Source organism: Eubalaena glacialis, chromosome 17, assembly GCF_028564815.1.
Source record: "Eubalaena glacialis isolate mEubGla1 chromosome 17, mEubGla1.1.hap2.+ XY, whole genome shotgun sequence".
Taxonomy (NCBI): Eukaryota; Metazoa; Chordata; class Mammalia; order Artiodactyla; family Balaenidae; genus Eubalaena; species Eubalaena glacialis.
Genome location: NC_083732.1, coordinates 18434316 through 18459939, shown reverse-complemented (window position 1 = coordinate 18459939; position 25624 = coordinate 18434316). Strand labels below are relative to the sequence as shown.

The window sequence follows — 25624 nt, the reverse complement described above, 5'->3', positions numbered from 1 at the left end:
TTTTAAAGACCAGTTTAAGTAAACTTTTGTAGATTTCTAATAGGAAAATATGGAGAAAGAAATCATGCATATACATATACTCTTCCACTTAGAAATATGTTTTTCCCCCGTTTCTAATTTGTCCTTGAAACATAACTCACCGTGTCACTTCTGAGCCCAAATTTTCATCTACACTGCTACACAATGTATAAAGTGATGAGAAATTACTCAGAGTACAGTGAGCAAAATATATATGGGTTTAGCATGGGGTCAAGAGATTCTGCTCTGATTTATAGTCACTTCTTAAAAAGCCCTCTTGGATTTAGCCTCTGCTGCTTTTCAAAGACCTTGGAGAAATTGGAAGAATTCTCCTGAAGGCTTGGTTTTCCTGTAGGGACCCTAGAACTCAGGTTTGTTCTTCAAATGGGCAGCCTGCATTCATGCAAACTGACTTATTGTCTGGTTTCTTTAGGCCTTGATATACTCGGCCAAACCCTCAAGGGTACGCAGACTACATATCGCATAACCATACTTCATAAAAACCAGTAGAATTATAGGTCACCTTACTTTGCTGAAATTTCCAACTCTTTAGAGAAAAATATTACATTTGAAGAAAGAAATCCTGATCCATATAAAAACATACTGTGATGAGTAACAGTAACACAAATAAGAATCAATCAGGCTTCAAGTAAACAGTCCATTATTACTGCATAAACTATTCAGGACTAACTAACTCCACCCTAAATCACTGCAGAATGTAATCAGAAAGACAAAGATACTCATTTTGAGCCTTGATATGCCAGCACATACATAGTAAGACACATATTTCAGAGAAAGAGTAATATACAAACACAAAAGAGCTGTCCTAACACAGTGACTTTGATGTGGATCTGAAATGAGCTGCTGAGGTGCAGAAAAAAATAGTTGCCATTATGTGTCATCGCCAAGTAGAAATATCTGTGGCCTTTTCTGTTTGTATCGGAAGAGATTTCAAGTCAGCATGAGAATTCTATTTGGAATTATTTGAAAACCAATAATCAATTATTTCTTCAATCAATTTGAAGAAAAGGAAATTATTTTTCATCTAAAGGTGAATTTCATTTCCTTTTGCTAGAAAAGGTTGGCAATGATGTGATTTTTACTTAGTAACGTAAGATTAATTGTAGTACCCATCAGGTACATGTCAGTACATGTCAGGCTGGTATCTATATACCTATGTTCATTCTAAGTCATGTTGAAATTATCTACTTCCCTCTCTCCAGCATTCAGCTATGGCTGAGATTTTTTTTTTTCATGAATGACAGCATCTAAAATTTCAACTATATTGTTCTCTTCTCACCCAGGACAACTCTTGAGAAAGAGAACAGTATGTGGAATACTGCATGTAAAAGATTTCTGCACACGGAAAAAAACTACTCTGACATACCAGGGGCATTAGGAGATATATGAGTAAACAGGGAAACAAAACTAACATTTATTGACTGCCTCGTTATGTATCAGGTAGTGAAGGAGGCATTACATACATTATTTTGTGACGCAGCAGAAGTGCCTGGTACATTTTTGCTTCTTGCTTACAAATCTTTATTTAATTTTAAATCCAGCTATTGTATAGTGTTCGAAGCCTGATCCCTGAAGGTGGGACTAGTGTTCGTGGTAGTCCATGGTCTTCTGGGTATCGTTTTGGTTTAGTCATAGATTTCATTAATAAATTTATTTATGCCCTCCACTAGGTACACAACTGAGTCTGAGTCATTTAAGAATTCTCTTTTGAGCCGGAAGGAACTTTAGTTTTTATTCAAAGATAGAACTTTATGATGTAAATACATATTTGAGGGACTACAGAAGTAAAACATCCTATTAGTAATGCAGTTTACTCATTTCCACATAGAGAATTATTAGTTAATTTTAAACCCTTATAGATTTTAGGTTCAGGAAAGTTCTGGCATCTTGACATGGTCACATCAAAAAGCAGATATAACTGTCAGAGATGAGAGTTGTTTGAAAAACTTTTAAGATGTTTTTTATCTGTAGTATTGTCATTTTTTTTAAGTATAAGAAAAGTTCAGAATCAAGTCCTATAGTGGAACATTTGAGAAAACAAGGAGTACAGTTGGAAAAGGATACACAGTTCACAGCTTCAGAAACTCTTATTAAGAGAAAAATAGTGCATTAAGAATAGTTTTCAGTCATTTCAGTATGTACGTGAAGAATTGGATAGATACGAAGTTAATCTGGCTATAGAATATCATCTCATTGAATACTGGAATTGATTTAGCTGAACAACAGGAACTGGAACGTTTGTTTATTCACTCTGGGCAGATACTTAATACATACCTACATGTGCCAGGTAGCATACCAGACAGTGGGCACGGGAAGAGTTATGGTCAAGTTGGAGACAGACAGACAGGAAAATAAAACCAATATATAGAAGAGTGGCCGCTATTACAATTGAGTCTGGTCTCCAGGGATCAGTGTTTGAACATTACACAAAAATTTAATTTTAAAAAAATTAAATATTTGTAGCATGCTGCAGGAAATAACGTAGGTAGTGCCTGCCCCACATAGTAAGTGTCATCACTTGAGGTATGATTAGCCATGTCAAGAATCATGGCTAGGAACGAAGAGCTCTGACTGAAGGAATTAAGAAGAATTCATAGCAGAGGGACATTTGAATAAGCTTTAAGAAGTACATAGACTTTTAAGGTGAATAAGAAGAAAAGAAATTGCAGGCAGAAGCAGCTGACTACTAAAGACAAAAGGGCATGGTGTTTTAGAAAATGCTTAAGAGTTCAAAGTGGAAGTGGTTGACAAGTAGGCTGAAAAGACGAGTGTTGCTGAGAATTTGAATTTAGCTGTTAGTCAGAGACCACCAACTTCTTTTTTAAAGAGTAGTGACATTGGTTTTGTATTTTAGAAAGGTAATTCTGTAAGCATGTGGAGGAGGAACTAGACAAAAAAGAGATTGGTAGCAGAAAGACCAATTAGAGTGACTTTGCATGAATCCAGTAGAGAAATAGCAAAGATTGAATTAAGCAAAGCTAATGGTCGTAGAGGAGTGGGGCTGAGGTGCAGGCGTCCACGGTACAATTGAGAGAATTAAATGATCTCGGCTGCTAACTTCTGTGAGGATGCTTTCACTGTCCTGGTCAGGATGGAAGCTACATTTAAAGGGTGTTGAAGAGTAATTAGAGACTCTTTGAGGATGAATTGACCATTCATTTCAAGAATTTGAGAATGAAGTAAAGTAGGAAGGTAATGCGAATGTTTTAGGAAAGGTTTTATTTTTAGTATGAATGTGATGAATAAACTTAGAGGAGGTTAATGAGTTCCATTTTAAACATGGCAAATTTGAGTTTCCTGTGGAACTTTCAAAGGCAGTTGTCCAGTAGGCATTCATCAGTGGGTCTGGTGATCAGCAAGAGAGCACAGGACACAGAGATTGGGGAGTCATCGATGTACAGATGTAATTGAAGCCATAAAAGTAGTAGAGGTTGACCAGGGAAAGTGGGTAAAGGCCTAGGAAGAGATTCCTGATGAATACTAACAATGTAAGGGATTCATTCATTCATTACATCAACCAAAGTGTATTGAGCACCTGCCATGGGCCAGGTGCACTTTTTGCACTGAGGCTGTAGCATAAATGACAGTAAAGGGTTCTGCCCTCATGAAGCTGACATTAGGATGGGATTGTTGGGGGTGGGATGTGGAGTGTGGCCAGGGGGAAGGGGAAAGTGGAAGGACAGACAATCACATCTGAACACATGTGATAAATTCAAAGGGTTAGTCTCCTAAGGTAACAATTACTTGGAAATTAATTGGGAGATTAATTATGATTATTTATGAGAAGTATGAGCAATGACTTAGTATCTCCAAGTGTTGTATCAGATAACTATGCTTTTGAAATGTTTTGATCAACCTTATTGAGGTATAATTTACATACAATAAAACACACCCATTTTAGTTATAGTTTGATGAGTTTTGAAAAATGTATACCACCATGTAACTACAACCACAGTCAAGATGGGAATATTTCTATTACTGTAAAATATTCCCCGGTGCCTCTTTGTAGCCTGTTTTCCTCACCTCTCTGTGGCTGTGGGCAACCAGGATATCTTTTTTGTCACAAAGATTAGTTGTACCTAAAATTTCATAAAAATTGAATCATCCAGCATGAACAGTTTCGTTTCTGGCTTCTTTCACTGGCTGTAATGTTGTTGAGATTGTCCATGTTGTGTATATGAGTAGTTTGTTCCTTTGTATTGCTAAGTACTAGTCCATTGTAGGATGTACACCACAAATTATTTATCAGTTTATCTGCTGATGGACATTTGAGTTGTTTTCAGTTTGGGGCTATTATGAATAAAGCTGTTTGTGAACATTCATGTACAAGATTTTGTGCAGACCTGTTTCCAGTTCTCTTGGAAAAATACCTCAGAGTGAAATTCCTGGGTCACATGGTAAGTATACGTACAAGCTTACAAGAAACTATCAGATTCTTTTTCAGTGTGTTGTATCATATTACATTCCTACCAGCGCTGTATGAGGGTTCCATACATCGATATGATCAGTCTTATTCTGTGAAGGGTACAGTGGTATCTCACTGATATTTTAATTTGTATTTCCCTGATGACCAATAATATGCACTTCTTTTCTTGTGCTTGTTGGCCAATTATATATCTTTGTGAAATTTCCACATCTTTTTCCCAGTTTCTGGTTGCGATTTTTTAAAATTATTGCATCATCAGCGTTCTTTATACATTCTGGATACAAGCCCTTTCTGTTGCAGATATTATCTCCCTGCCTGTGACTTGTCTTTTCATTATCTTAATGGCATCTTTTGAAAAGTGGAAAAGAAGTTTTCGATTTTGATGAAGTTCAAGTTTACATTTTTTTTTCCCATAAACTGTACCTTTTTCGTCCTATCTAAGGAATTTTTGACTACCCCAAGGTTGCAAAGATTTTCTCTGATTTTTTTCTAGACATTTTGTAGTTTGTGCTTTTATGTTTAATGCTGATATCTATTTAATTTTTTGTGTATGGTATGGGTGAGACTTGAAGCCTATTTTTCCCGTAGGATAACCAGTTGTTTCTGCACCATATATGTAATGTGTTGTTTCACTCTAGCTGCTATTAAGACATTCTGTTCATCTTTGGTTTCACCAGTTTGGCTGTGCTATGTCTAGGATTGTTTTTAATCCTGCTTGGGATTCATTTAGCTTCTTAGATTAAGATAACGTTTCTCACTAGTTCTGAAAAGTTTTTGGCTAGTTTTTTCAAAAAATTTTTTTGCCCTTTTCTCTTTCCTCTCCTTTTGGGACTCCAATTACATATATGTTGGGCCTCTTGATATTGTCCTTCAGGTCTTCGAGACTCTGTTTATTTTTCTCCATCTTTGGATTGTGTAACTTCCATTGACCTATTTTCAGATTTACTGACTACTTTCTCTGTCCTCTCTAATTTGCTGTTGAGCCCATGTAATAAATTTTTCACTTCAGTTATTGTAATTTTTTAATCTAATGTTTCTATTTGGTTCTTTTTTTTTTTTCCCCTGTTTCTTTGTTGTGATTCCATATCTGTATAGTCATTGAGAACACATTTTTAAAAATTATTTGAACATCTTTATAATAGCTGATTTGAAGTCTTTGTCATCTAAACCCAACATCTGGGCCCATTAGGAGTCAGTTTCCTGTTGACCACCTTATTTATGAATATGCTTCATTTCCATTTCTATGCATGTCTGTAATTGTTTGAAAAATGGACATTGTGGATAACATGTTATAGCAACTCTGGATCATCTTTTCTTTTGTAGATTATTGTTTTTCTTTTTGTTTTTGGTCTAGTACTCAGTTAAGTTGCCTGGACTAAAACTTCAAGCTTTGCCTCCACCGTGGTGATATCCCTCAGCTGATATTTCCACTTGGTTTTTTCAGCTTCCAGCTGCAGCCTTCCCTCTTGCAGTCTTTCTGTGCCTACCTAATTATTTGGGCACGTTTAGGCTCAGATTTTGGAGCTCACCCTTTGCATTTCCTAGCTTCTAGCATTTCCCCCCCCAACCCCCAATTTTCAGCTGATCTGCCAGCCCATGTCCTCTGATACTTCAGGCCAGTAAAGCTTTAGCTTTCTGTCATTTGAGCTGTGTGCACTTGAGGGACTGCACTCAATCAAAAAAGTGTCAGACTTTTAGATCTTAACGGACTTCTCACTGTTTTCTGCCTATTTCTACATCAGGTCTTCTAGTGTCTTTCCTGTACATGTAAAGTTTTGTAGTTAGCAGGGATTTGGGTAGAGTTTATATTCAGATTTAGTGTTTCATCATGTCTGCTGCTACCTCATTTCTAGAATTTCTTCCCTCAGTGACCAGCTCGTCTGCCACCCCTAAGCTCTTTCCACTGCTGTCTCCAGCTGGTAAGACTGCAGTTTTCTACCAATAGAACTACAGGAAGCAAGGAATGCCCTCAGGCAAAAAAAAAGCCAGAAACTCACAATTCTTACTCCATATCGTTTTGGTCTTTTAAGGGAAAACTCTGCCCTGATGTCTGCCTGCTTTTGATCACATTCCACTGTCTTCAGATATTTTATTTTGTCTACATCGTGTATTGTTATCTGCAAGAGGCTTTGTCTGGTGAATTTATACTGCCATTACCAGAAACTGGAACACAACCAGTTGTTTTTAAATACCACTGAATACACCCATTAATTAATCACTTAATTACTAACTGGGCATCTTGACATCTGTCCTAAGCAAGTAATTCAAAATATGGGAAAGCTACAAGGATACTTGTCATTGGATTTAGGGCCCACTCTAAATCCAGGATGATCTCAACTTAATTATATCTGCAAATGTCCTACTTCAAATAAGGTCACATTTAAAGGTACTAGAAATTAGGACTTGAACATATCTTTTGGGGGCCACTATTGAACTCACTGCATATTTATTGCTTTCTTAAATTGGTATATTTATTGCTTTCATCAAATTTGGGAAAGTTTTGGCCATATTTTCTTCAAATAAATTTTTTGCTACCTTTTCTCTTTCCTCTCCCTCCATTTACATGCATTTTTTATATTGTCCCAGAGAATCCTGAGGCTTTATTCAGTAAAATTTTTTCTGAACTTCAGATTGTATTATTTCTGTGTATCTATAAGTTCTATATCTCTTTCATCCAGTGATTTTTTTTTTTCTTACTTTGGGTATTGTATTTTCATTTCTAGACTTTCCATATGGTTCTTTTGAGTTTCTGTTTCTCTGCTGGTATTTCCTATTCATTCATTTATTTTAGACATATGTTCCTTTACATCCTTGAAAATAGTTATAATAGGTTCTTTAAACACCTTTTATGTTCATTTCAACATCAGATATATTGGATTCAGTCTTTATTAATTGCCTTTTCACTTGAGTATGTGTCAGGTTTTCCTATTTATTCTAGATCAAGTAATTTTGGATTGCATCTTGACTGCTGTTAATGGTACATTATAGAGACTGGGTTCTGTTACATTCCTCTGCATACTTTGAGTTTTGTTTTCTGAGGCCCTTAACCTGGATGGACTCAGACTCCAAACTTTGTCTCATATTGAACTTTCTCTTCTTTTGGTTTCTGGGATAGTAGCCTCTCTTGGTTTTCCATAACTTCTCTGTCAAAGAAGAACCTAACAGAATTGGCTTTTAGGTGGTTACTGCTCCCTGTTAGAAGAGTTTCAGTGGAAACTTTCTGTAATAAAGTGAATGTGGGGTGTGGGGGGCGTTGAGTTAGTAATAGCAGTACTTTCCTAGAGTTAAAATAGAAATAGCTAAAAAATAATCTGTCATAGGTGGTGTTTGCTACCAATTTGGATTTGCAGTTTAAGCAGCAACTTATTTCATCTTACCTTTTGCAAATCAGTAGCATTTATTGATATTTCTCGGTTCAAGGTTCTTGGTCCCCATTGGTAGGCTTCCCAGGCATAGGCCTATATTACACATTTTTTTCTCCCTAAAACTCTAACTTAAAGAGGAACCTTTAACTTCTCTTTTTCATGGTGCTTTGGATATTATAATTTTCTAGGCTTTTATGCTTGGAAAAATTTTTTCTGCAACCTTTTTACTTCCCATATCAGAGATAGAAAGTACCACATTGCTCAGTGACTTAATTTTTCTAATTAAGAGATAATTTAGTCTCCACTGATTCCCTTCTCTTGTGTTTGAAGATTCTTTTAGTATAAAATTCTGATATGCATAGAAAAATTTGTTTATTATCTCCTCTAATAGCCTCTTGGCTTCTTTCAAGTCTCCTTTATTCTGAAGCACTAAAGGTTTTCTCTCCTACTATAAATGGCCTCTAAAAAATAATTTTAGACTTAGAGAAAAGCAGAAAAATACTACAGAGTTTGATGTTAACAATTATATAACCATAACGTAAATTTGTCAGTACTAGGAAATTAATGATGACATAATACTATTAACTAATGTACAGCTCTTATTCAGATTTTGTCAGTTTTCCTACTAATGCCATTTTTCTGGTCCAGGATCCAGTCTAGGATCCCACACTGCATTTAGTTGTGATGCTTCTTAAGTCTCTTCCAATCAATAACAGTTCTTTAGTCTTTCATGATTTTGACAATTTTGAATAATATTGGTTACTTATTTTGTAGACTGTTCTTGAATTTGGGTTTTTCTGATGTTTTCTCATTATTTGATTGAGGTTGTGCATTTTGGTAAGAATATCACAGAAGTGATGTGCCCTTCTCGGTGCCTTATATGCTCAGTTTATAATTGTCTTAAATATTTCCTCTACATATATAAGAACCACATCAGACAGTGTTATAATTTTAGCTTCAAATATCAAACATAATTTAGAAAATTCAAGAAAAGAAAGTCTATTGTGTTTACCAACATTTTTACTCCTTTCTGTGTTCTTTCTTTCTTCCCAGTGGAGTTCCAAGATTCCTGCTTTTATCATTTACCTTCTGTTTCAAAAACTTACTTTAGCCATTCTTTTAGGGTAGGTATGCTGGTAACATACTCTCGGTTTCCATTCACTTGAGAATGTTTTACATTCCCTTTCATTGTTTAAGGATATATTTGCTGGATATAAAATGATGGGTTGACAGTTTTTTTAGTGCTTAAAAAATGTTGTTCCAATTCCTCTGGCCTCCATGGTTTCTGTTGAGAAACTACTGTCAAATTGTTTTACCTCTATAGGTCACTGCTTCCAGGATAGCAGTTTAAATTTTAAAAGTTTGATTATGATGTGTCTTGGCATGGGTTTCTCTGTGTTTATCACATTTGGAGTTTGTTCAGCTTCTTGAAGCTGTAGGTGTATTATATCTTTTACCCACATTTGGTAAATTTTCAGCCATTATTTCTTCAAATTCTTTTTTAGCTGCAATCACTATCTCTTCTCCTTCTGGGACTCTGATGACACAAATATTAGATCTTTTGCTGTGGTCCCACATGTTTTTGAGGCTCTGTTCATTTTTCCTCAGTCTGTTTTCTCTGTTGTCCAGATTGGGGAATTTCTATTTTTCTATCTTCAAGTTCACTGATTCTTTCCTCTGTTCTCTCCATTCTGTTGTTAAGCCCATCCATTGAGTTAATTTTGGTTTTTAGGTTCTAAAACTTATATTTTGTTCTTCTTATATCTCTGTTTCTTTGGTGAGATTATACCTTTTTTTCATTTGTTTCAGGTATGTGTGTCATTGCTTTTTGAAGCATTTTTATGATAGCTACTTTAAAACACTTGTCAGATAAGTTTAACAACTATGCTGTCTTGGTGTTGGCATCTCATGATTGTCTTTTCTCATTCAAGTTGAGATTATTCTGGTTCTTGATATAATGAATGATTTTCTGTGGAATCCTGGACATTATGGGTATAATAAGTCTCTGTATCTTATTTAAGTCTTCTGTTTCAGTAAGCCTCCTCTGGCAGTATGCCAAGTTGGGTATTGGAGTGCTGCCTTTTTACTACCAGGTATGGGTAGAAGTTCATTTTCCCCACTTAGCCTCTGTTGACAACCTGGTGGGAGGAAGGGGACTTGTTACAGTTGGATGGTGTGGAAGTCCTGACCCTCCACCATGCCCCTCCTGATACCACTCCAGTGAGAAGGGGTAGGGTGCCTAACATCACCAGATAAAGTTGAAAAGCCTGGGAATCCAGCAGGCATGAAAGTCTTGACTCCTCATTCAGCCTTCTGTGTCATGTCATCACCTTAGTAGGGGAATTGGGTTACCTCATTCCAGTCTGGCAAGAGTGGAAGTCTAGGCTCCCCAGTTGACGTTTGCTGATGGGGGTGAGGATGCGGGGGTGTGCCATTTTTTAATGGTGTTTGACTGGAGGAGGGCAGTTATTGTCTAAACATTTTCTCTCTTGCTTACGTTATTCTTTTTCTGGCCCTTTGGTTAGAGAGAGCAGGCTTTCTTGCGGCTTTTTTTCCTATACCCACTGACATTTCCAGGGTGCTAACTATTCTAGCACCCAGTCCAAGATAAATAAGACAAAAAGAAAAACCAGGAATTCACCACGGTGTTGTTCCTTGGGTCGTGAAATCCCTACCTGGTCTTCCTCTTTCTCTGTACCTTTCTGAGTCCTCTTATGTTTGTTTTATGTATATATCAAGGGATTTTACTTATGCTTAGCAGAAAGAATAGGGGAAAGTAAATCTATTCCATCTTGTTTGGAAGCAGAAGTCATAAATGGTCTTTTCATCATGAATTTCATTATATTTTAAATACAAATATAGTATGTTTCTAAAATCTATAATTCCTGAGTAGGAAGAAAATATTCCAATATTTCTGTAAAAAAAAATTAAATGCCATTATGAATTAAACCAGTATGTAATGAAAAGATTTGTAAGGTCTTTGATACCCACTTTTTGAAGTGATAGTAAATACAGCAGAATTTTAATACATGAAAAGTAGTAGAATTGTTTGGCCCTCTTGGGAGAAGATTTTTCATGTTTGACTTTGGTGGTATACTGAGTGCCTGTATAACTGTAATTTTCCTTTGACCTTGGAAAAAGTTTTCCTTGTTAAAAAGTTATTTCTCTTCAAAGCTTTTGCACAGCAAAGGAAAACATAAACAAGACGAAAAGGCAACCCTCAGCATGGGAGAAAATATTTGCAAATGAAGCAACTGACAAAAGATTAATCTCCAAAATTCACAAGCAGCTCATGCAGCTCAATATCAAAAAAACAAACAACCCAATCCAAAAATGGGCAGAAAACCTAAATAGACGTTTCTCCAAAGAAGGTATACGGATTGCCAACAAACACATGAAAAAATGCTCAACATCACTAATCATTAGAGAAATGCAAATCAAAACTACAATGAGGTATCACCTCACACCAGTCAGAATGGCCATCATCAAAAAATCCTCAAACAATAAATGCTGGAGAGGGTGTGGAGAAAAGGGAACCCTCTTGCACTGTTGGTGGGAATGTAAATTGATACAGCCAATATGGAGAACAGTATGGAGGTTCCTTAAAAAACTAAAAATAGAACTACCATACAACCCAGCAATCCCACTACTGGGCATATACCCTGAGAAAACCATAATTCAAAAAGAGTCATGTACCACAATGTTCACTGCAGCTCTATTTACAATAGCCAGGACATGGAAGCAACCTAAGTGTCCATCAACAGATGAATAGATAAAGAAGATGTGGCATGTATATACAATGTAATATTACTCAGCCATAAAAAGAAACGAAATTGAGTTACTTGTAGCGAGGTGGATGGAGCTAGAGACTGTCATACAGAGTGAAGTAAGTCAGAAAGAGAAAAACAAATACCATACGCTAACACATATATATATGGAATCTAAAAAAAAAAAACAGTTCTGAAAAACCTAGGGGCAGGACAGGAATAAAGATGCAGACCTACTAGAGAATGGACTTGAGGACACGGGGCGGGGGAAGGGTAAGCTGGGACGAAGTGAGAGAGTGGCATGGACATATATACACTACCAAATGTAAAATAGATAGCTAGTGGGAAGCAGCTGCATAGCACAGGGAGATCAGCTCGGTGCTTTGTGACCACCTAGAGGGGTGGGTAGGGAGGATGGGAGGGAGACACAAGGAGGAGGAGATATGGGGATATATGTATATGTATAGCTGATTCACTTTGTTATAAAGCAGAAACTAACACACCATTGTAAAGCAATTATACTCCAATAAAGATGTTAAAAAAAAAAAAGACACATTCCAACAGGAAAAAAAAAAGTTATTTATTTGCAAAGCCTGTAGATTTTAATGATTTTTTTAAAAAATATTTATTTATTTATTTATTTATTTATTTTAGTTTTGGGTGTGTCGGGTCTTAGTTGCGGCACATGGGATCTTCAGTGCTGCGTGAAGGATCTTTCGTTGCAGTGCACGGGCTTCTCTCTAGTTGTGGCGTGCCGGCTCCAGAGCACATGGACTCTGTAGTTGTGACTCGCTTGTGCGCTCAGTAGTTGCAGGGCGTGGGCTTAGTTGCCCCGCGGCATGTAGGATCTTAGTTCCCCAATCAGGGATCGAACCCATGTCCCTGCATTAGAAGGAGGATTCTTAACCACTGGACCACCAAGGAAGTCCCAAGCCTGTAGATTTTAATGCAGTTTGTAAATGGATGTGTGTGAGTGTATCAAAGCATGAGTACATACTATATAAAAGAGGGAGGCTTTTTTTCTGGTAGATGTGTAATCGACTTAAAAATCACCTAGTGTTTTCTTTTGCTGGAAGTGTAAAACTAAAATAACTATATTTGTGTGTGTGTTTGTATATATAATTTACATCTTAATTAGCTGTCTCCTTAGATCTTCACTGGCATAGTCAATGGAAACAGAAAAGCAGTGAACAAAAATTTAGGATCTGTGTCATGTACAAACTCATCACTTAAAGTTAGAATGCAGTTATCTTCCTTAACAATCCTGGCAGCACATCTGTTGTTGCATTTGTTAGACAGTTTTTATCTGTTACTTATACTAGAAATAAATCAGTATATCACTGGTAGATTTTGTACAGCAAATATAGGCATGTAATTTTCAAAGCTTTTCCTGAGCATAGAATTTCCGAAAGAGAGAAAAGATAATTACAAGTTGAGTCTCAGTCTGTATAATGTGATTTCATTCATTCACTTGTCCCTTTAGAGGCATTAATGTGACAAGCATATTGCATGCAGAGTAAAACAGATTACTCATACAGTTAAAAAACTCAATACATGACTGAGCATGTTAAATATATGTTTACATTTTAGTTACAAAGGACTTGCCTTTAGTTATGAAAAGGATTGGGGAAAGAAGCTTTAGGGAAAGTCAGTGACAGACATTATCCTAATGTAATATTCATAATTATACATCATTCATATCTTTTATTGTATTATTATGGGATGTGTTATTCTAATAAGACGACTAATATTTATTTTAATGCTAACCATAAGCCAGGCATTGTTCTAAGTGCTTTTCATGGAGAAACGCCTTTTATTTTTTATTTATTTATTTTTATTTATTACTTAAAAACTAATTCGATAATTATAAATAGATAATAACATAGATTTGTACTGTTGCCCGTAGTTAACCCAAATGAGTAAGATGGTTTACACGTTCTCAAGTCATCTAAAAAAGTAGTTAAGAAATGTTTAATACCAGTTTACCCTACTTACTAGTGTAATATTTGTCAAGCAGTATTGTTTTGTGCTTTGCCAAGAATATGCTGATTTTCATGTTAATAAAGATTTAGGTCTTTTGTATAGCTAGTGTGCAGGCTCTGCAAGAATCAAGCATGTTTTGAGTATCTTAAGCTCTAGTACTAAACTGTTGCCCTTTAGCTCCTTGCTCTCTTTACCCCTCCTTGCAGGGCTTCTATGCAGTAGCTACAATGTGATCCCTGCCTGCTGCTGTGGAGTAAACCCCTGAACCTGAGGTGTGCTAATCAAGCATGTTTTCTTGATACAGTGATTGTGTTCTCACAGGTGAATGTACAGGCCTTTATCTTTCCTTAAGGATCTAATGAGCAGCTTTCTTTAAACATGGGTCTTTTTCACACCCTCTTCATTTTTGTCCCACAGGGGGTGACCGTTAAAAACATCTAACAGACAAGCAGTTAACCAGTTCCCTGATGAGATTAGTAAAATATTTAGTAGTCCTACAACATCAGGGAATTTCGCAGCCCTGCAGGAAATAATTTGATTCAACTTTTTTTGGAGGTAGGGGGAAGGAAATTTAAATTTTCATTTGAATGGCCCCCTCATGTTTTCAGATGGGCATGAAAAAAATTCACATACGTAGCTTTTCATGTAAATTATTTTAAAGCTTATAGCATTTTTCTTTATTTCCTTTCTTTTTTTTTAAGGAATGGGATTATTTATTCAAATCAAGTCAAGATTTGCCATTTAAACAAAACATCACAAATTGAGTGAGCTTTGAATTCTTTATTTTGTAAGTTATCTGAATAGTTGAAGTGATCTGTATCTCTCCCTTCAAGAAGAAGAAATCTCTAGACAGGCAAAATCATTATCAGAATGTGCAATTATAGCATCTCATCTAGGTTTATGTGATTACAAATCAAACTAGGGAACTTATTTTAAAATAAAAATTGTTATAGATTTGCAAATTTCAAAGGAAGCCCCATTATTTAATTTATGTATATTGAAATTTCTGACCCATCTTTCAGTGGAATAATTTTTGTAAGTCCATGAGAAAGAAACAAAATGTCAATTTGCTGTGGTTGATGGTGTGTTTTTTTTTTGTTTTTTGTTTTTTAATTTATTTATTCATTTATTTTTGGCTGTGTTGGGTCTTCGTTTCTGTGCGAGGGCTTTCTCTAGTTGTGGCAAGCGGGGGCCACTCTTCATCGCGGTGCGCGGGCCTCTCACTATCGCGGCCTCTCCCGTTGCGGAGCACAGGCTCCAGACGCGCAGGCTCAGTAGTTGTGGCTCACGGGCCTAGTTGCTCTGCGGCATGTGGGATCCTCCCAGACCAGGGCTCGAACCCGTGTCCCCTGCATTGGCAGGCAGATTCTCAACCACTGCACCACCAGGGAAGCCCCTGATGGTGTTTTAAATCCAGAGCAAGTGCTGCAACAGTATAAAAAATCAAGATTAGTTGCTTACATTTTAGAGTATGAAAGATAGCAAAATGATACGATTCATAAACAATAAATCTTAAAGTCAACATAGGAGATGACTTTTGTAATCTTCTAAAATTATTCATTTTTCTTTCATGAAAATCAAGGTTCATGACATCGTATATTGGAAATTTTAGGGCCATATTTGTAGAAACACTGCTTTGTTGTAGCAGAAATATTTCACCCATCAATCCTGAAGATTTGTGCTTTATAGAATGTAATGGAGTTTTATTACCCTAATTGTTTTAGCCTAGAGTTCTAAGATTCCTGGCTTCTGCTGATGCTTTGAATCATAGGAAGCATTTTTCGATTTAGAAGGCTGAATTTTAAAATGTCATTCACACATTTCTTTTTTTGAAATTCACAATTTTATGAACTCTAATGTTTTTATGTCCAAGAAGAAAATAAATAACTGAGGAGCCATATCAAACTTGTTTTTATGAGGGATTGATTGTGTAAAGTATGATTCTTTCTTAAGGCTTTTTACCTATATATTATTAATTTTTGTTTAATTTGAAATTGTGTCCTCAAACAATAGTTTCCTATATTTTTTACATATTTTTATCTGTTTGGGGGGTACAGTCTCAGTGCAGTGGGGGGATAAACATGGAATGACTATTTCTCTAGTCACCACTTTCCCCTGTGCTCTGTCAAATCTCCCATTCATGTTTCTTTATATCTTTGGCAAATCCCATAGTTTTCTAGTTACCTTTAGCTTTAAAAAATCTAGTCCAGGGCTTCCCTGGTGGTGCAGCGGTTGGGAGTGCGCCTGCCAATGCAGGGGACACGGGTTCGAGCCCTGGTTTGGGAGGATCCCACGTCCCGCGGAGCGACTGGGCCCGTGAGCCACAACGGCTGAGCCTGCGCGTCTGGAGCCTGTGCTCCGCAGCGGGAGAGGCCGCGATAGTGAGAGGCCCACGCACCGCGATGAAGAGTGGCCCCCGCTCGCCGCAACTAGAGGAAGCCCTTGCACGGAAACGAAGACCCAACACAGCCAAAAATAAATAAATAAATTAAAAAAAAAAAAAAAAAAACCCTTAAAAAAAAAAAAATCTAGTCCAGTTCACCGTAAAACTCCAAGCTCATGTGCCCCCATTGCCAGCCAGTTGTTTTGGCTCAAGACACGTAGGGGAAGGAGGGTATACAGGGATTTCTTTTTGTTATCCTCTCACTCCAGTACCTTTGAATATTTGTGGTTAGTGGGGTAGGAGCTTGATCTGCTTTTGAGACATTTTCCTCCACACTCTACCTCTGTTTCATGGCCTAGTTACTCCTCTGATGTTGGAAGCCTGAGAGGGGGACTTGTGGGGAGAGGGTGCCGCCCTTAGCCTGGTTTCATCCATTGCTGGCTTCCACATAGATGATGTTCATCTTTTTTTTTCCTCGTTTTTCTTTATTGAAGTATAGTTGCTGTGCAATATTACGTAAGTTACAGGTGTACAATATAGTGATTCACAATTTCTAAAGTGTATACTCTGTCTGTAGTTATTGTTGATGATTTTCTTGAAGCAGTGTTTAGTTTCTCCCAATTCCCTCTGTTCCTGAAGGGCAGCCATGTTTTCTCTGGGCTTTACCAGTGGTGCATGCCCCTGGCCCCGCTGTTGGTAGGTGTCACTTTGCTTGACCTGAGTAGCCCCTTGGCTTCTGCTGAGACACTTTTTCATTCCCTCCAAGGGCCATGGGGATCTACGTGAGCATCTTCCTTCATCCTTTTTTGTTTTCAGGGATACTATGTGCCTAGGGCTCCTTCAACAAGCCCTCAGGTATCTCCAAACTCAGTCTCTATATTTTCATCTGCTTCCAAATGGCTAGGGACATACATCAGACTCGGTCAAGATTTCTTTTCAGTGGGGACCTGTAGGTTCAATTCTCAGCAAACCTACTGCCAGGGGACGGAATTTGTCTCCCTTTCATATTTTCCACTCCTCATCTCTGTCAGCTATTTTCTTAGAGCTGCCCCACTCACAGGAAATACTGTATTCCTCATAAAGCTGACAGCCAAATGATCCCCTCCCACTCGCCTGCCTTTTCCTAGTGCCTCTTTGTATTCTTTATGGTTGGACCAGTTCTGCTGACTATTAACAAGTAGGTGGGAAGAGAGAATAAGACCTGGCCCTAAATGTCAGCAGCTTTCTAGAGCTCCTTTTGTTGTTGGCTGTGGGTCCTGGTGTCAGTTTTGGAGCAATAGGAAAAATCTCAGTGGGATCAGGTTCTTCTGTGAATAAGAAAAAGCCCAGCGACTTAAACAAAATAGATGTATATTCTTCTCTCACATAAAGGTCCATAAGCTTGCAGTCTAGGGCCAGTGTCATGGTTCTGTTCCATGAACTCTTCAGGAAACCACGTTCCCTCCAACTCACCACTCTACCATCTCTAAATTTCGGCCCTTGTCCTCATGGTCAAAGATGGTCATGTCCACATTTCCAAGCAGCAAAACAGGTGAAGGAGAGCAAAAGGCACACACCTGAAATCTCTTAAATGTTTCCAGAAAGCTACCGCAGAATTTTCATCTACATTCTACTCAGTCATATGACTAATCAGAGCTACAAGGGAGCCTGGGAAATATCTTTATTCTGTGCCCAGCTAAGAATTACTGTGGAAAAATATTGGAGGACAGTTAGCAATCTCTGTCACATTTACTGGGTGCTGTGACATTTTCTTTGGAGCTGTGTGGAAATTTGCACCTTTGTATTTATCTTGTATGTATGAGTTCTACATGTACACTAATATTTAATGCCTGCAGGATATATAATATTTTATAGGGTATTGCAGGCTCACAGTGAATTAGGAGAAAAGTCAACTCTTTCAGTCACAGTATCCAAGCCACTGATGGAAATGAAGTTTGAAATTTATTTTTTGACTGGGATTGTCTTGTGCTATTTTTGTCCTTCCTAATTTTCATTTCTCTAGAAGAAAAAATAAAGCTGCAGTAAGTTGGCTGATATATGAGTGTGTTCGCTATCAATTTGGATATTTAGGAGAGTGTCGTGTCTTTCATACAGACTTTCAATTGATGTCAAAGGGTGATTATATTTTATTTTAAAATGCATGTTTTATGATAGCACTATATCAGACATAATATTTTAACTGTACCATAAATGGTTGTGAACTGTATCTATTATAGTGTCACCATTGATTGGCTCTTGCATAAACCTGTTATGTGTTAAGTTTCATTTTCCCCCATCATATTTCACTGCTGCACAGTGAACAACAGGTCCACATTCTTGAACTCATACACACCGTGACCTTTTAATTTGCTCAGGAGGTACAGTGAATTCAAACTGTTGTCAAATCTTCTTCCCCAAAGTTAATTTGGAAAAAATATTTTTATAACAAAATCTTTAAAGTACTTTGGAAACAGAGCTTTGTATGTTGGCTTGATTTGAACTCTAAACTGCTTTTTATAGATTCCAGGAAGTTTCCCCACCTTCACGGACACTGGTGGCCAATCTTAACAACCTGACTGTAAAAATGTTGAATTATTAAACCATTAGACTAGGATTTATATCGTCATTTTCTGTCAGATCCATATTATATGTATATATGTACATCTATAGGCATATTTTTATTAATTTATTACAAAAGCAACACTATTTTTACTTTATTAGCTTAGAATTAAAATAAACACTGCTTGAAAGAACTTTTTTGAAAGTAGATAAATGGAAGGATGGAAATTTTCCCAATGGGTAGATGGACTCACACTCCCCCCCCACCCGCCCCCGCACCCTACGTCTGATAGAGTGTCTTACACGTGGTTTTAATAATGGTTGGTTGTATGTAACTAAAAGAAAAATGATATTATAGTAACTTTATTTTGATCTGCACATTTCAAATCATTTCAGTTTAATTCAATTTGATTATACTGTCAAAATTTCAAGCAGAGCATGAGGTAGTGAGATATATGTGTGTGTGTGTGTGTGTGTGTGTGTGTATTTAACAGTGATTTTATAGGGACTATAGTGTAGAATAGAAGAATGTCACTACCAATCAGGTGGCAATCACACACACATAGAGTCAAAGATGAGGAAAATTCAGGTTGACAAAATTTCATTAGACTCAAATGAACTTGACTTGTGCTTACCCTGGAGTCCTTTATACATTATGAAAAGTTGGACAAAAAAGATGGGTGTAGCATTTAGTTGTGAGTTTTTCTACTGGCTATACTAATGTAGAGCACTCTGCAAAGCATTTCCTAAACTCTCTTAAAACTTCGCAAGTACTTAAAACGGAATTAATAGATTTTCCATAGATCTTCGAGTCCCAATAAGGTTTTAAATATTTGAATTGTGTTCTACATAAGTTATGTGAATTTTTTCTTGAAAGCTAGAACCTTTGAAAAGGACCTGTTGCATCTGGCTCCCTCTTACAAGTGGTGTTCAGCAGATTTGCGTGTGTTCTGTTATAGGTTCACTACTGTGATAGACAAAGTGGCAAAGAGTGTGTGACCTGTCTGACATTAGCCCCTGTGCAGATGACTTTCCATGCTATTGGAAGCTCCATTGAAGCCAGCCATGACCAGGTATAATATGCCACTGACATTTTGCTGCACTATGGCCCAGCTAAGAAATCAGAGACCATCAGAATGGAAGCTATGTGCACACATACAGCTTTGCTTTCCCTAATATGTTAGCCACTAGTGCCGTTTGCTAGACTTTTGAGAAATCAAGATTGTGTGTGTGTGTGTTGGGAAACCGATACCGTAGGAGATTTAAATTAGACTTCTAGTTTGTGGTTCATTATTAATTTAAATATAGGATTCTCTTATAAGGAAGAAGTAATTGCCCTATGTTATTTTTATTCTTAATAATGATATATGGAAAGAAGGGTCAGCAAAACAGTGTAGATAACACTGGAGTCTCACTATGATATATTCATTTAGTGCTGTTGAAGAGAGTTTAGTGTTACGGAATATATGTAAGATAACCTTGCCATCAATTTACTCCTATAACTTGGGATATTATTAAAATGAAGTTCCAGTGTTATTTTTACTTTTAAAGTTTTGTTTCTGAAATAAAGCTAAAAATCTGAAAAGTATATTTTCTTAATAAACAAATTCCTTTGATTGTTTAGATAACAGCTTGAGAATACATCCTGTTTATAATACATATTTTCAATTAAAATAATCATCAGATTAGACTAAACTAATGACCTAGGTCATAGAATTTCTAGTTTGGAGTCAAAATTAATAGACATACACAGTTTACTGTATGACTAACCAGCTGTGCTTTTTAAATTAACCATTTACATACAGAACAATCATAACCCACTTTCATATCCTTTTCCCAGTAAATTTGAGAATTCCTAATAGTCTTGCCTGATTCTTTTTTTCTTTCTATCTGAATAGTGCCCTTGCATGGAGAGAATAAAAGAGCATAATAGCGTAACTTCTCAAATACATAGTTTATTGTCCAGCCCAAACAGGAAAACAGTCTTAAGGGCATACCTCTCTAGTTCATGATGTCCCTGACATCATGGGTTTCCAATCATCATTTGATTGGTGGCAAGGTATTGTGGTGTTCCGGAAAGAACAACTGATTGGTCAAAACATCTGAGTCTTAGGAAGTAACCACAGCATACGTGAGCTACTACAGACAGCTACCTGGGTGGATTCTATCATCTCTTCGGGACTCTGTTTCCTAGGATGCTACGTGAAGGAGTTGAGTTAGTTGACCTGCAAGATTCATTCCAGTGCTACCATTTTATGATTCTGTAACGGATCTTCCTGCTCTTGGTTGAATGAGCCCAACCAGTAATAAACAGTTATTAGCATGTCGATCTGGGAAGCAGCTTAGACGTCTCTCCGGTGCGTCTCGGGGTTTTCCACTGATGTGTGCTCCAGCTGCAGAAGAGAGTACAGCAGGGCTCTGAGGGACAGGGGCTAAAGTAGCTAACAGAAAGTATTACGTTTCCCTGTATAAAACTATAAATGAGCTATGTGCCAGGTGCTGAGGACATGGTAAGAACGTTAGACATGGTTCCTGCTCCTATGGAGCTTACACTCCAGCACCTTTGAATAATTGGCAAGAAGTCTAGCTGCTGCTATATCTAACTCTGTATCCACTCATGGCAGAAACAAATGGCAAGAGCGGCATGAGATAGCCATCCTGCAAAGGCCTCTCCTTAGGCAAAGGTCTCTCCTTAGGCAAAGCAATGAAAGCATTCTCAGAAACCCACACACCTGAGAAGAGCAACTCACTGTTAGCGGAGGTAGTTTATTGTTATGAAAGAGCACTGGACTGGGAATGGAGACTGGGATCGAACCCAGAGTTGCCAGGAACTAGCCGTGGGACATTTTCTCTTCACCTCTTGGAACTTGGCTTCTTCATGAGTAAAATAATGAGACTGTTCAGGCTTGTGCCCAGACCATATGCCAAGGCACTCAAAAGTCCAGGGCTACAGTTAGCCCATGTGGCACTTTAACAAATTAGAAAAAAGGTACCTCTTCCTCAAAACATTTTACTGCTGTCCAACAGAAAATTGTCATAATAGATAAATCCAGTCACTACGGTGTGAATGCCCTCCCCATCAAGGTGTGCAGTGCACAACCTGCACAACTGTACAAAATGGTCTTATTCTGCATCTATCTGGAGTGTCAATTACTCAATGGTAAGTAAAGACATTTTTATATAAAGTAGTTACAACTGCATTATAGATGACAAATTTGCATGAAGTTTTAAGATGAAAAAAAGAGACTTCCAGGAAATGTGTCGATAATGGTCAAATGGGTGGATGGATAGATGGATGGATGAATGGAGCCATGACTAGAACGACCATCCTGTATATCAAACACTCTACTTTGGTGGCCTCAGAGGTGCAAAGTGGGGGTGGTGGTGTGATCCATGCACCTCCCTTGTGCTTGGATCATTGGGTTCCCTGAGGAGAGCAGACACAGAGTAAACCTCTACTCCACGTCCTCTGGCTTTTCTACATTGTGTTGAAAATGTAGAAAAACTGAGGGTCTGTCTAAGCAAGAGTTACTGCTTCACCATACCAAAAGCATAAACTTGACCTCATAAGGTGGAAAAGATGGGCCACTGAATGCTTTCTCACCTGTTAATTTGTAAATACTAGAAAACAGGAAAGCACTTGAAAGCAAGAAAAATTACTGTTATTTAAAAGACATTATTTGAGCCACTGCAGTTGAACAAGAGAATAAGTATTCTGGAAAAAAAAAGGATATGTAAAATTTAGAGGCAATCCTTCCTATGAAACTCAGGTTGTTCTTATCTGTATAGAAAATGGAGGTGAGAAATGGAAGAACTCTCTAGGCTTGAACCTTTACAGCTTATCTTCTTTTTTTTTTTTTTTTTGGTGTTGGAGCTCCAAATGTTTATTTTAGGTTGACATTGTTGGCATCACCAAGTATGTTAGTACAGTCTTCCCTCACTGTGATATTTTTTAATTTTTTAAAATTAATTTTTATTGGAGTATAGTTGATTTACAGTGTTGTGTTAAGTTTCAGATGTACAGCAAAGTGAATCAGTTATACATAGGCGTATATCCAGTCTTTTTCAGATTCTATTCCCATATGGGTCATTACAGAGTATTGAATAGAGTCTACAGCTTCTTAATTAAAAATATGTTTAACGCTAGGAACCCAGTGAAGTGGAGACTGAACGTATTACCAGTGCATTCCCTCACTATATTAAGAGTAACAGGACAGGGACCATTAAGTGAAATTTCTCTATCAAGGTCAATATAGATATGCAAAATGGTCAGGGAAGAGATTCAGTATCTATATGCTGGTGATGTCGAAATGTATGGAGCTCTTAATTCTCCCGTCCCCCCTCCCAAACCTGCTTTTCCCTCCTTTTATCCTTTATCTCCTTGTTCTTTTATCCCTCCTGGTAAACGACCATCTACCTTGTTGCTGGGGCCAAGCCCCTTGAAGCATCTTTGCTTCCTCTCTCCCCTTCACATGCCACATCTGGTCCTAGCATCTCTTCCTCTAAATTACATCTCTGATCTGACCACTTTTCACCACCTCCAGGGTTACCATTCTAGTTTAAGTCACTAGCACTTTTAACCCAGACCACTGCAATAGTCTCTAAACTGGCTTCCTTTTTTCTATTTTCATTCCACTATGGGCTCTCTGCCACCCAGTAGCCAAAATTATTTTTAAGATAATCATTCAGTCACATTACTCAGCGACTTAGAAACTTCCAGTGGCTTCTCATCACATCTATTATAAATCCAAAACTTTTGTTATGGCATACAAGTTCCTGTGTGGTTTGGCCCCCTCTACCTCTCCAATTTCAATTCCTGCCATTCTCCTTTTCACTCTGTCCCAGTCTCACTGGCCTTGTTGCCAGTTACATTGTAATGGATGAAAGAAACCAGACTCAAAAGACTACGGTAGATTTGATGTGTGTGACATTCTAGAAAAGGCAAAACTATAGACAGATCAGTGGTTGCCAGAGGATGGGGAGAGATTGACCCTAAATTGTCAGGACAGAATTTTGCGAGATGATGGAAATGTACTATATCTTGATAGTGGTGGTAGAAACACAACTGTATGCATTTATCAAACTCACAGAACTGTACACTAAAAGGGGTAACTTTTACTGTGTTCAGATTGTACCTCAATAAGCCTAACTTTAAAAAAAGCCAAACTCATTCTTTTATCAGTTACTCATGTGGTATTGATCCCAAGGAAATGTGGAAGGATGGCGTCCCCTTTCCTGTATTCTCTATGTGTTGGGTCCACCTTGGAAACACACTCTATTAAACTAATAGCCTGGTTTAGAGCTCCTTCGAATACCAGTGGCTAGTTAAGGCTTGCTTCAGACCTCCTAGAATAATTATTCGTCTCCAAAAACTGGTCTCAGCCTGCCACTGTCTGACTTTAGGGAAAGGGTCTGTCGGCCAGTGTTTCCTGTTTGGGAACTCTGAATTCTCATCCAAGCAGTGGGCAGTCATTCAGGGCGGTGTCTGCCTGGAGGTCCCCACTTGTTTGGGTGAGAATGTTCTCCATGTGTTTGCCTTATTCATCACAATAAATGTGATATTATAAATTCACATTAGTTTAGAATGTTTAATTGTCCAGAATATAAATATAGTTTAAATTTATAGATGTTGACTTTTTTAGAAACATTTGTTAACTGAACAACTATGTGGGAATCCTGCACTAGATTCTAGAGCATCCAAAGATAACTGACTGACAGTCCTTGTAATAAGCTAGATAAATAACTTCTTATAGCCTGCTGAGCCAATCATCTTGTGAAATTTAAAATTTATAGATCATATGGTGGTTTCAATGAAGAGCCATCATCCTTATTCATAAATTGAATTTTAAAAAACACACTTATTTGTTAAGATTGAGCTAGTGAGGGTTTTGCTGAGTATTTTTCAGTATATCCTATTTGGAAATTAAATTTATATTGTGTAGTGTATATTAGTAAAGCAAAATTTTTTGTAATACTGCAGAAAGGATTTTAGAATATGCTGTCTTGGTATAACTCAGCAGATACTATCTGTACTCTCTCCTGGCCCGATACCCTTTCTATCAATACATCTTTCTTCATCATTCTTTTTTTTTTTTTTTTTCTTCATCATTCTTAAATGTTACTGAGTACCTCTCCCTCTCTGTCTCTTTTAATTACATCAGTCACCTTCCGGTACAGCCTCAAAGTCATAAACTTCCTTCCTTGTCTTTATAGTTTCTTTTTATTCATCTTCATTCAGACTGAATTATTAATCTCACCATTTCACAAATACTAGGTAAGCAGGCATAGATTAGTCAAAATACTATAGCTTAATTCCTGGTTAATAGTGTTATCACTCCCTACCTTATTTTGTTCAGGTTAGCTCTGGAACTCACCTGCTTTGTATAAATAAAAGAATGAACTAATAAATCAACCACCTAATCAAGTACTAACTAGCCAGTGAAGTATACCATGTCTATTAGTATTTGCTGTAATCTGACCCTAGTCATCACAAAGTGAGGTTATTGTATAGAGTAACTGACAATGCATACTTGACACATTACTTAGAATTTGAAAAATCAACAATTTTACAAGAGAAAAGAAACAAGAACCAAATTTCTTTTTTTTAATTATTGAGGTATAGTTGACTTACAATATTATACAGGTTTCAGGTACACAACATAGTGATTCACAATTTTTAAAGGTTATACTCCATTTATAGTTTTTATAAAAACATTGGCTATACTCCCTGTGGTGTATGATATATCCTTGTAGCTTATTTATTTTATACATAGTAGTTTGTACCTCTTTATCCCCTACCTCCATCTTGCCTCTCCTCCCTTCCCCCTCCCCATTGGTAACTACTAGTTTGAACAAGAACCAGATTTATGTATAATGTGTTTACCACGTACTACTATATATTGTGCTAGGCTCGACATACATTATTTTGCTTAATTCTCATGATAACTCTGTGAGGTAGAAGCTGTATCATTTGATTATTTGCTTCATCTGCTACATTGCCTTTAAGGGTTTATGTCCAGATTAGTAACATCAATCAACCTGTGTGCTTTGACTAGAATTCAAGGCAGACCTGTCAATCAAAGAGCAACCATTAAGTGTAACAATTTACAAATCTTATGGGTAT

At 37.2% G+C, this 25624-nt stretch overlaps 1 protein-coding gene across 8 annotated transcripts in view; it reads left to right on the top strand.

The window, feature by feature from the left end:
* The window catches only part of STAU2 (staufen double-stranded RNA binding protein 2), a 308834-nt gene that overhangs the window by 181962 nt on the left and 101248 nt on the right, over positions 1-25624 (top strand). For 7 of the 8 annotated variants that reach the window (XM_061172221.1, XM_061172220.1, XM_061172223.1 and 4 more), the window contains one exon: positions 19461-19574. The exons of the other annotated variant lie outside the window; for it this stretch is intronic. In XM_061172221.1, the coding sequence (XP_061028204.1) occupies positions 19461-19574 (114 nt within the window). The remainder of the gene's footprint in view (positions 1-19460; positions 19575-25624) is intronic. 8 annotated transcript variants of the gene reach the window in all.